At 45.7% G+C, this 12,197-nt stretch overlaps 1 protein-coding gene across 4 annotated transcripts in view; it reads left to right on the forward strand.

Annotated features, from left to right (window-relative positions):
- LOC146187715 (DNA excision repair protein ERCC-6-like) overlaps positions 1 to 12,197 on the forward strand; it is a 374,514-nt gene that overhangs the window by 319,791 nt on the left and 42,526 nt on the right. For 3 of the 4 annotated variants that reach the window (XR_014707405.1, XM_084603509.1, XM_084603510.1), the window contains one exon: positions 10,566 to 10,802. The exons of the other annotated variant lie outside the window; for it this stretch is intronic. Coding sequence is in view for 2 of the 3 variants with exons in the window: in XM_084603509.1 (XP_084459635.1) it covers positions 10,566 to 10,802 (237 nt within the window). In the remaining variant the exon portion in view is untranslated. The remainder of the gene's footprint in view (positions 1 to 10,565; positions 10,803 to 12,197) is intronic. 4 annotated transcript variants of the gene reach the window in all.

Here is a 12,197-nt window from a genome sequence, read left to right on the forward strand (position 1 = left end):
GCCTTCCAAGCAGCTGCTCCGTCCACGTCTGCTGACATTGACTCGCCGCACAACACTTTTCCAACGATGTTATGGCGGGCCTTGAAACGGTTTAGCCAGCCAATGCTGGCTTTAAAATCATCAATGCCAAGTAGGCATGCATAGTTCAAGGCTTTCTGCTGGACGATGCTTCCGGACAGGGGGACGTTGCTGGCTCGTGCTTCCACAAACCACGCATGCACTGCTTTGTCCAACTCTTCATGGAGGGGCCGCGTCACCTTTTTGTGCTTCGAGGATGTGCCTGAAGCAAGTGCCATTCTCACGCTGTCCTTATTGCCTAGAATCGTTGACAGCGAACTTGCAGGAATTCCGAAGTCTTCAGCAATTGCCGCTTTCTTCCTTCCGCTTTCTGCTTGGGCGATTATTTGAGCTTTTTGCTCAAGGGAAAGAGTTTTGCGTTTTTTCACTTGCGTTGCCATCGTGTCCTGCGGATGAAAACTCGTCGTTGTCGAAGAGAAAGGCAGCGAGTGAACAACGCGACCACGACACAAAGCCAAAATGGCGGAACTGCAATCACGTGATTTCATGCTTAATGTGGCTTTGGATTTGACTTGGACTTCTCGCCAATAAAACTAGTTTCGGTTTCCATTTTGAACGCGAAAATTTCGTTGAAGCGGAAACGCTCTGCAAAAATGGTTCGTTGTGCAGAGAAATTTAGGCCATTAATTCTTATAGGATACTCGCGGGGAATAAAAAATTATTCGTTGTCGCGGAAATTTCGTTGTGGCGGTATTCGTTGTGGCGGGATTCAACTGTACTACAAGCATTTTTCTGTCGCCTGCTTTATAGTGTGGATATGATCGATGGTAGAGTACCCTTCCCAAAATCCTGCTTGATCCTTTGGTTTATTTAAGTCTATGGTTGTCCTGATCCTATTAGCGATTTCCTTGGTAAATACCATGTACCTAACTGATAGTAAGCTGATTGGTGTCAAATTTTTCAAGCCCTTAGCGTCCCCTTTCTTATGAATTAAGATAATGTTAGCGTTCTACCACGATTCCGGTACCATCGATGGCACCATTCATTGCTTATACAGGGTGGCTAGTTTTTCTAGCACGATATCCCCTCCATCCTGTAGTTACCTGATCCTCCCCAGCTGCTTTCCCCCTTTTCATAGCCTCTAAGGCTTTCTTAACCTCATCCTTCGTCACTAGCGTAACATGTGATTGCTCTTCAACCAATTTCATTCTTGTCCTGACTGCTGTGGCTACTGTAGAGGTCCGTATAGTATTCAGAAATGTGGCGCAACAAACACAAACACAAGAGAAGATACACAACACACGTGCACACTACCAACTGTAATAAGAATCTGAAAACAATTCCTCTTCACCACCTTTTCACCACTCCTGGTGAAGAGGAAGTGTTTTCAGATTCTTATTACAGTTGGTACTGTGCGCGTGTGTTGTGTATCTTCTCTTGTGTTTGTGTTTGTTGCGCCACATTTCTGAATACGATGCAGCACCAACTAGCCCCTCAAGCCATTATTTTGAGGTTCGTATAGAACTCCTCATTACTGAGTGCGCGGTAGAAGTAGGCGGTAGGATAGTTAGAGAGGATACCGGTAAGCTGTCTAAGGAGACGAAAGATTTGATAAAGAAACGCCAGAGTATGGAAGCTTCCAATCCAACAGACCAGATCGTATAGAACTCCTCATTACTGAGTGCGCGGTAGAAGTAGGCGGTAGGATAGTTAGAGAGGATACCGGTAAGCTGTCTAAGGAGACGAAAGATTTTATAAAGAAACGCCAGAGTATGGAAGCTTCCAATCCAACAGACCAGATCGAATTGGCCGAGATAGCAAAGCTAATCAATAAGCGCAAGGTGGCCGATATAAGGAAGTATAACATGGAAAAAATTGAGCATGTTGTAAAGAACGGGGGAAGCCTTAAAGCGGTAAAGAAGAAATTGGGCATAGGCAAAAATCAGATGTATGCACTAAGGGACAAGGCGGGCAACATCATCACGAATAGGGACAAGTTAGTCAAAGTAGCTGAGGAGTTCTATACTGATCTCTACAGCAGCCAACGAAGTCACGACAATAATGAGATTGGCGGTAGGGAAATGCAGTCAGACGTTCCGTCAGTGATGAAGGACGAAGTTAAGAAAGCACTAGAAACTATGAAAAGGGGGAAATCAGCTGGAGAGGATCAGATAACTACAGATTTGCTGAAGGACGGGGGGGATATCGTGCTAGAAAAACTGGCCACCCTGTATACGCAGTGCCTGGTGTCATCGACAGTACCGGAACCATGGAAGAATGCAACCATTATCCTCATTCACAAGAAAGGGGGCTCTAAGGACCTTAAAAATTACAGACCAATCAGCTTACTGTCTGTTACGTATAAGGCATTTACTAAGGTAATCGCTAATAGAATCAGGACAACCTTAGACTGCAATCAAGCAAAGGATCAAGCAGGGTTTCGGAAACGGTACTCTACTATCGATCATATCCATACCATCAATCAGGTGATAGAAAAATGCTCGGAATATAACCAGCCCTTATACATGGCATTCACTGATTACGAAAAAGCATTTGACTCAGTTGAAACCTCGGCGGTGATGCAGGCATTGCGAAATCAGGGGGTAGACGAGCCGTACGTGAAAGTGCTGGAAGATATATATAGTGGCTGCACAGCAACTATAGTTCTGCATAAAGAAAGTAACAAAATTCCCATAAAGAAAGGTGTTAGGTTAAGGAGACACAATCTCCCCAGTACTATTCACAGCTTGTTTAGAGGAGGTATTCAGAGACTTGGAATGGGAGCAGTTAGGGATAAGGGTAGATGGAGAATACCTCAGTAATCTGCGATTTGCTGATGACATTGCCTTGCTAAGCAACTCGGGGGATGAACTGCAAATAATGATTGATGACCTAGACAGAAAAAGTAGAAAGGTAGGCTTGAAAATCAATATGCAGAAGACTAAAGTAATGTTCAACAGCCTCAGGAAGGAACAGCAGTTTACATTAGGTAGCGAAATACTGGAAGTAGTAGGCGAATATGTCTACTTAGGACAGGTAGTAACCGCAGATCCGGACCATGAAAAGGAAATAACAAGAAGAATAAGATTGGGATGGAGCGCATTTGGCAAGCACTCGCAGATTATGACTAGCAGCTTACCGGTATCGCTCAAGAGGAAAGTATACAACAGTTGCATCTTGCCTGTACTCACCTATGGGGCTGAAACGTGGAGGCTAACCAAGAGAGTTCTACTTAAGTTGAGGACAACCCAGAGGGCTATGGAACGAAAAATGGTAGGGGTAACATTAAGAGATAGAAAGCGTGCAGAGTGGGTCAGAGAAATAACTCAAGTTACAGACATTCTAGTGGAAATTAAGAAGAAGAAATGGACATGTGCAGGACATGTAGTGCGAAGAGTGGATAACCGATGGTCGCTTAGGGTAACAAACTGGATTCCAAGGGAAGGAAAGCGTAGCAGGGGGCGGCAGAAAGTTAGGAGTGCGGATGAGGTTAAGAAGTTTGCAGGGGTCAAGTGGATGCAGCTAGCACAGAACCGGGTTAATTGAAGAAATATGGGAGAGGCCTTCGCCCTGCAGTGGGTATAATCAGGCTGATGATGACAGAACTCCTCGGCTACCTTGATTATCTTGTCCATTTTAGTAATGGCATTGTATGCCTCGTCCCTCAGTGCATTCATCTGATTTTTGCCTAAGCCAAATTTCCTCTTTACCACTTTCAGGCTACAGCCGTTCTTTACAGCATGCTCAATTTTCCCCATGTTATACTTCCTTATGTCGGCCACCTTGCGCCTATTAATTAGCTTTGATATCTCTGCCAGCTCTATCTGGTCTGTTGGGTTGGAGGCTTTCATACTTTGGCGTTTCCTAATCAAATCTTTCGTCTCCTTAGACAGTTTACCGGTATCCTCTCTACAGTTGTACGCCTACTTCTACTGTGCACTCAGAAACAATATCTCTGAAATCATTGTTCATTGCTTTTAGGCTATGGTCAGCTTCCTCGGTTAGCACTGAGTATCTGTTCTGCAGCGAAAGCCTGGATTCTCCTAGTTTTCCCCTTGGCCGTAATTCGTTGATGGACTTCTTCCTGACTAGTCTGTTCATTCCCTCTTCAAATCCAGATAAAATTGAGACCTTACCATCCTGTGGTCACTGCATCACACTTGTCTGCTTATCTCTGCATCCTGCACAATTCTCGGGTTAGAACACAGTATGAAGTCAATTTCATTTTCAGTCTCCCCGTTAGGGCTTTTCCATGTCCACTTCCGGTTATTTTGTTCAACAAACTTACACCTCCCTACTGCTTTTCCTTAACCCAAGGCCATATGCACCCACTGCCTGGTCTGCAGCTTGCTTTCTGCCTACCTTGGCATTGAAGCCACCGATCAGTACAGTACAGTATACTGTGGTTTTACTTTCCCCATTACCAATCCTACATCTTCATAGACGCTTTCACTGACTGGCCATCATGGCTTCATGTAGGCGGGTATACTTGTACAACCTTCAGAATATACCGCTTGATTGAAGATAAAGCGCACAAGAAGACACACACAAGAAAAGAAGACACAAGACACGCGCTTCTTCTCTTGTGTGTGTCTTCCTGTGCGCTTTATCTTCAATCAAGTTGCAATGCACCATCTAGCCCAACTTCAAGTTTCGTTAAATATACCGCTTATTAGGCTTAATTACGATGCCTGCCACCCTCTCACTAATGCTATAGAATTCATCTACAGTTGAACCCGGTTATATCGAACCCGGATATATATCGAATTTTGGTTATATCGAACTCGCGGAATATCCCCTTGAAAATTCCATGTTAAAGTATAGGAAAGCCGCGTCATATATCGAACTTAATTTCACCGGAACTCCGCACCCCGCACTGGAAAGTGTGCCTTCCTCAAAGACGATCGCATCACCCTTGGCCGTTAACTGCGTGACGTTTTCAAGCCACGCGTGGAAGGAATGAGAGGGGACAGTTCGGCGACGGCTGGTTTGGGCAGCGCCGCGCCCATTCCTCGAAGGCACGTGCATCTGCATTTATCATTTCCCGTACGCCAACATATGACGTTTGTAAGCCACGTGCGTGGGTGTGCCCATTCTTTTGCCGAGCTATCTCTCTCCTTCAGCACGCGCTACGCATGCGCCAAGCCAGCTCAGCCCGTTTTCAGACAGGTGTCGGACGCTTTCTCCAGCGTGTGTTGCGAATCCTCTGCGCGCGGCGGCTGACATGACTATGGCGCCTGCGATCGTTAAAAAGCGGCAGCTGATGTTTTGTTTTTTTTTTTTTTTTTTTTTGATGGGAGTCGTTTATCTTTGTATGTATGAATCAGCGAAAGCACGCGGCCAGCTGCTGCGATCATGATGCCCGCCCCAAGTGCGGCGTGATAAATTGCACCAGGCTTGTGCGATCAAGCGATCACGGGCACTCTGCCAAGCTCGCTCTCTGCCACCGCAGGAGCTATCAAGATAAACACGCTGCGCCGTTAACGCTGCACAGCATCTTGGCACGCTGCTAAGAAATGAGCTGTGGATGAGACGACCGAAACGGAGTGACGTGCGCCATCGACATGCAAGCGAAAACGCTCGCGATTTCTGCCGCAGCCACACAGAAACTTTGTTTTGAGCTGCCGGGGGCTCGAGCAGCGAGAAGGACGCATTTCCAACAAGTTTGAAATGTTTCGCTCTGTCGCTGCCGCTCGTCGCAGAAATCGCTCAATAGCTTGCATGTGAGGGAGCTGGCCTTAACGCTTTGTTTTTTTTTTTTTTTTTTTTTTTTTTTTTTTTTTTTCAAATTCTCGGTGCAAAAGTGAAGGGTGGGTTCATTATGCGAGTGGGTTGATTACGCGACAAATACGGTATCATTTTTTTGCATCGTAAGTGCGTCACAAGCCGATTTCTGTATATCGAACTATTTCGCGATCCCCTTCGAGTTCGCTCTATCCGGGTTCGACTGCATGTTACCCGCTATATACTTATTGACAAGGAAATCTATTCCTAATTCTCGCTTCTCCGGTAAACCTCGATAACTAAGTACATGTCCGCCCTTCATTACATACAGTATATGCTTTAGTCGGCCTCCTAAGCTCATTAAGCCGTATGACATCCTATTTCATACCCTCTAGTTCCTCTAACAGCACTGCTAAACTACCCCCACTAGCTGGGGCTCTAGCGTTAAACATTGCCAGGGTCAGTTTCCAATGGTGGCCTGTCTGGAGCCAGAGATTCCTAGCATTCCCCACTGCGTTACACATCTGACCGCCGCTGTGGTCAGTTGCTCCACAGCCGCTGGTGACTGAGGGCCAGGCTTTTATAAGACTAGTCATGGGAGATTGTGGCCAATTACTTCACCAGGGTGGCCAACTCCTGCTCTGATGAGGGAATGCGTTGCTAGAGGTGTTCACCGGCATCAGGTCACACCCCAAACCTGTTTATGCAATTCAATCGACACAAATTTATTTTTTTTTAATCCAGTGGAGAATTGCGCGGCTCCGGGATTTGAACCACGGTCCTCTTGCTTGCGAGGGGGATGTTCCACCTCTATGCCACCAGTAAAACAAACATATTTCGCATATAGTAAGGTGGGATTGAAATAAGATAGTGAGCATTTTTCATTTGATAAAGCACGGCCGGTCTCGGGGGAGAGCGCGCGCTCTTTCTTACGGCCTTCTCAATCGCCGCGGGAACAATGGGAACTTTTCTCCTTGAGTTACGCTCTCCGCCACCGCAAGGGGCGCGACCTGCTCACTGTTCGCTCCGCGTCTGCTTCAGCGGCGGCGGGTGGCTTTTGCCTGGTTTCGCGCTGTCGCTCGCGAGTTTCGTGGTGAGTGCAGCCCCAAAATTAAAGAGCACAGAAGGTAGATGCTGCAGCGGCATGTCGTCAACGAACCACACGTGAACGGATATAAAAAACACTGTCGTTCAGCAAACGTTCGACAAGCATGGCATACATTGCGGCACGGTAGCTACTTTTGTCCATTTTAATCCGAATTTTCCCCAAGCCTGTACAAGAATAGGAACAAAAAGAAAACTGAATGAGCAGTGATCACATCAAAGCTTCTTCAAGGCTAACATGACAGCAACTCGTCTGCTACAGCAAAACCGTTTTTCAGTGCTAGGTGCGAAACCATTCATGTAGCACCGAAGATGAAAATAATTTCATAAAAATGTAATGTAAATTGCAAAATGCTTGGATGATATAAAGTATTAGTATAACAGTCAAAGTAAACGTTGTAGGGTTGAGTTTTAAATGTTATTACAATTCATATATTACGCAATGTGTGGTATTATAAAGATTATTTTAATTTTGGAAATAAACATTGTTTTAATGAAATTTTTACATGATATTATGCTTATTATGAAAACAAAAAATGGTTTGATATTCATGACACCACTAGGGCTCGAAGTGGTAAAAAGAGGCCAATAAATGATGGTGATACTCGATGCAGTGTCTTACAAATGAGTTCACCTGCTATATCGAAAGTATGCAAGAAACTTCTAAAGCGTTAAAGAAGGACACTCTCCCTGAAGACTCATTTCAAGCCTTATATAGCGACCCATTGAGGCTCTCCTTGGGAAAGTAAGTTTAATGTGCGGAAGGGAATGACATATGCTAGATGCGAAGGCCGTAACAGCTAGCGGCACATGACTACATTGTCAAGACGGACGTTTCATCTGAGAGCAAAATCAACGCACTGAAGGAAATGATGGCATCTCCTACCACCCCATTTCCCACGGTCACATATTCCGGTTCACCTTACGTCGCTGGATATATCGTTTAGTTAATCAACTTCGGGTGTGACGCTTGCGCTATTCTTCTTGAAACTAGCGAAAGAGGCAACCCCATGTAGTACGCTCTTCTACGAGGACAATGTCCTAGTGGACTGCATTATCTGAATCCAGAGCTTGTTGCCCTATTGGACAAGCTTTTTTTTTTCTTTTGAAAAAGCTGTCCTTCACCTACTACACACAAATGTTCTCGAAGTACTTAAGATCCTGATTCAGTCAGCATTTCAGAACTCAACACTGAGTTGCCAGAAAGGAATTGACAACAGCTATGTTATTAGGTCCGCTTCTTTGATATTTGAAAAATTTCTCAGAATTCTTCTTCTCAATTAATTATACCAGGGAAGTGACAGAGAAGACCGAGAGGCCAACTCCTTATATGCACAAGCCGTGCAGTAAGATTTTGAGACTGAATTTTCTAGACGCAGGTCGCATTTTGATGAATTTATGAATATATAGTGCAATGTGTAACTTTGGAGGACAATTTTTTTATTGTTTGCCGCTCTTTTCGATTCTGCTTAACTGTTTATGCCCATTTTCTTGATTAAAAGTAGCCGCGAGACTACATATACATCTTCGGTCTTTCAACCGACTGATATGTTTTGAACGAAGCTAAAACAGCCCAGTCCACTAGACAAGTGAAATTTTTACTATATGAATAAATTTTTGTTCTTTGCTCTGAATCTGAGATGCGCCATGAATTTTCGCCGGTGCCTCTTCTGTTCTAAACGAAAACGGTAGCGGTTGACAGAATCTCCACCCAACAGTTCACCATGCACTCATGTCAGGTCGCGCTACTCCTGCTTAAAACATTCAAAGGCAGATTGCATAGCCTGGTAAATTTATTTTTGTACAAAACGTAGGGGTAAAAAATGTTGAAGTGTACCCGAAGCTTCATTCGACCGTGCACGGCCGCACTGACGAAGGAGCGCGCGCGTGAGCGGATTATTGACTATATTTTATTCCTCGTACACGATAAATGTTCGATGTTGATGACGGACTTTGTATAAACCATAAGGGGCGAAATGTCAGGACCTGCCGGTTGCAATTGACGCGGACGAAGCTAAAAGCGAGCGCGCGTTTCCCTTGCTTGTGAACGGCTGTAGCGGAGGAGCAGCAGTGGGGCGGTGGCGACCCCACCGAGGCATGGCGGGCGGTGGAAACAGACCCCATTGGAGAGGCCATAAGAGAAGAGAAGCGCTCTCTCCCTCGAGACCGGCCGTGGATAAAGCAACAGACCTAGTGAGTTTGCTCTTTAACACCAGGGTGTGAACACAGATTCCTCGGGCCTTGCTCAGCACCTTGTATGTGAGTGTGCTGGTGTGCCTTGGAGGATACAGCAAACCCAGTGGCACCTTAGTCAAGCTCTAACCTAACCTTGCAATGTGGGGCCCCTTCCTACGGGAAGTGTAAGCCGGCCTCTTCCTGGGGTCTCGCCGGCGACGGCCTGTGCACAAGGAGACTCCCAGCCTGGTGCCATGGCTGGCCCAACTTTGTGCTGTGCTTCTGCCAGTGCACTGTGGCCCTGTGCAGGGCTGCCTGCTGGGTCAGCCAACAAACCCTGATGCCAGCGTTAGGTGACTCGCATGCAGCCTAACTCATGACCTAATGGAAGGTACATTTTTGCCATTACACAGTGCAGTCCACTTATAAGCATGTTGAGAAAACCAGAAAATTGGTCGTTGTAGCCAGTTACTATTGTACAGTAAAAGCTGATTAAGTCGGACTTCACAGCACCAGAAAGAAAGTTTGAATTATCCGATGCTCGAATTATCAAATTATCGAAAGGCCTCTTAAATCCTCACAAGGGAACCATTTGGATTACGGTAAATTTACTGTATTCACTCTTGTAATGAACACCAAATACTTGATGAACCCCCCCCACTGTACGAATAAGCCCCCACTTAATCTTTGCCGCATCCCTCAGTTTCGCGTCATAGCTGTTGCAACCCGCAGCACTTTCTTGGCAGCACGCCAAGATGCTACGCAGAGATAACATCACAGTGCATGTGTCTTTTGACCTTACCTTTAGCGGTTGAAGGGGAGGAGGATTTAGCAGAGTGCCAAAAGCCTTGACTAGACCATTAGCCTTGACTCCTTGCCAGCAGCACTCATCCTCCGCTGTGCAGCGTGGTAGTGCCCCTTCACGAGCAACCTGGGTCGCATATGAGGCTTCAATGCACGACGCGCTGAATGGTGCTTGATGCGCGCACATTTTGGGAGCAGGGGATGAAGCATGTAAAAAAAGCACTATCCAAAATGCCACACAACTGCAATTGGTTAGCCAGCTGGTGCACTTGCCAATGAGGCACAAGCCTTATAAAAGCGAAATTGAAATGTAGTCAGCCTATTAAGGACATGTATTGTGAGGAGAGGATAACCGACAGTCGCTTAGGATAAACTAGATTCCAAGCCCACCCACCCTTTTTTTGAGGGAGGCATGATTGCTGTGCATGCACTACTCTCTTGGGAGTGAGCAAATGCTCGTTTGTGTAACTTAAGGTACGAAGGTTGTTCTGCCATCTGCTACAGCTTTGCGTGTTGTTTTTTATTCTGTTGCCGTGTCTGCTGCGTCACGTCAAGTTCAGGGGCGCATGCCTCTCGAAGCATGACTCAATGGCCACTTTCTCTCCCTTGCTACCATCAACAGCAAACAAGCCATTGCATTCTCTTTCTTTTTTTCGGACCATGTAGTCTGTGATCATAATTTGGCCTGTGTCAATACCACCAAAGATGAAGCGGACATTTGTCTCCTTCTTCCTTGGCAGGCAGATCTTCAAGCAGTTTCTCACGAACCGTGTGCTCAAAGACCCAAAGCAGCGCCGCTTCTTCAAGACCAATGACCTGTACGAGCTTTTCACGCTGGGTGATGACGGAAAGAAGACCGAGACAAGTGCCCTCTTTGCTGGCACTGGCTCCAACATCAAGCTGAAAAAGAGCAGGACCGGTGCGGAAGGCTCCGGAATGTCAGGAAAAAGTTCTGGAGGCAGCAGTGCACATGTGGTGTATGTATTGCATTGCCTTTGTCAAATGTGAGGGTCGGTCTGCTTGCACTGTGGATGTCCATGGAATTTCTTCAGGAGGGTTGTGTAACCTCTGAAATAGTAAAGACACTGGGGATGAACAACCAACCACACAGCACAGGCTCACAAACTTTTGACAAAGGCTGTATGTCACTGTTGTCCTCTAGCAGTATCATGAGTAGTGTCCCCTAGTAGTAATCAGTGCAGGGGTGGAAGTTCTGCTCCAGTTGCTCCATTCTGCTCCAAAAGGCTTTCCGTGCTCCAATGTGCAATATTGCTCCAAAGTGGCTATTTTGATATTCTGCCATCAACTTTAGCACAACACAGGAACAATGTCATTGCACCAGTGGCAATTAGATATAGCGCATCTTGCACTGGGGCTTAATACAAATGAAATTTATTCAAGGGAAGGAAATGTGGAGCATAATAAATATTTTTTTGCAAATAAATTTCGTATGAGCCACATGCGATATGAGATAATTGAAAAAACAATCAATACACTGGGCATGTGACGTAGCGCCCCCTCTCAGCCTTTTGAATCGCCGGTGGAGAGAAGCGAGGTCAGCAAGCAAAGCAGGTAGTGCAAACTACTGTGAGCCATTAAGAAGAACACTTGTCCCAACTGCAAAAGCTGCATGAGTTATTCTAATGGTTCTGCTGTGAAAACAAGCAGGTACTTCACCACCATCGAGCCTCTTTGTCAGTAACAAGCTTGCCAGGCCTATGGCAGACTAAACCATACTTGAAGCATTATGGGTTGGTATGCCAAAGCTGTCAATCAATAGGAAGCTTCTCAAGGTTGTTGGAGAGGCATACGAGGTTTTTCGCTAAAATAATAAAATATCAGCCCAAGCATTGCTCAAGCAAAGAATGATGAACTGCTGGTAAGAGGCATTGAAGTAAAAATCTGTAGGATGGAAAGGCTACCCCATCAGTGCCATCTGTGTATATCCCAAAGCTGCTCCGAAATGCCCGAGTCTGCTTCCACACCTGTAGACCATATTTACAAACGAACAAGATTATCAAGGTTGTGCTGCAGTCGTTTGCGGTCCCATTGTAGGCAAAAAACACTGGCACCAAGCTTGTCAGGGCACATTATTGTGGTCTGAAGGATATCCATGTGCTCCGAAATGGGGGCGGTGTATTCTAAATAAAATATATATGCACAAGATAAGGAGCAGAAATGTCATACCCATTAATCTCAAATTAGTATCGCTGCTAGAGCGCATCAAGACATTTGAATCTATCAAGTCACTAGGTCAGATATGCACCAGCAAGCGTTTGCTCTGCCAAGTTTTTGCTAAGGTCGGCCTGTGTTATATCTCTACATGCCGTTTGTCTGGTCAGAGATAAGTGCCAAGGCATTGAACTTGCATA

The sequence above is a fragment of the Amblyomma maculatum genome, chromosome 5 (assembly GCF_055883805.1).
Source record: "Amblyomma maculatum isolate TAMU_Amacu chromosome 5, ASM5588380v1, whole genome shotgun sequence".
NCBI lineage: Eukaryota > Metazoa > Arthropoda > Arachnida > Ixodida > Ixodidae > Amblyomma > Amblyomma maculatum.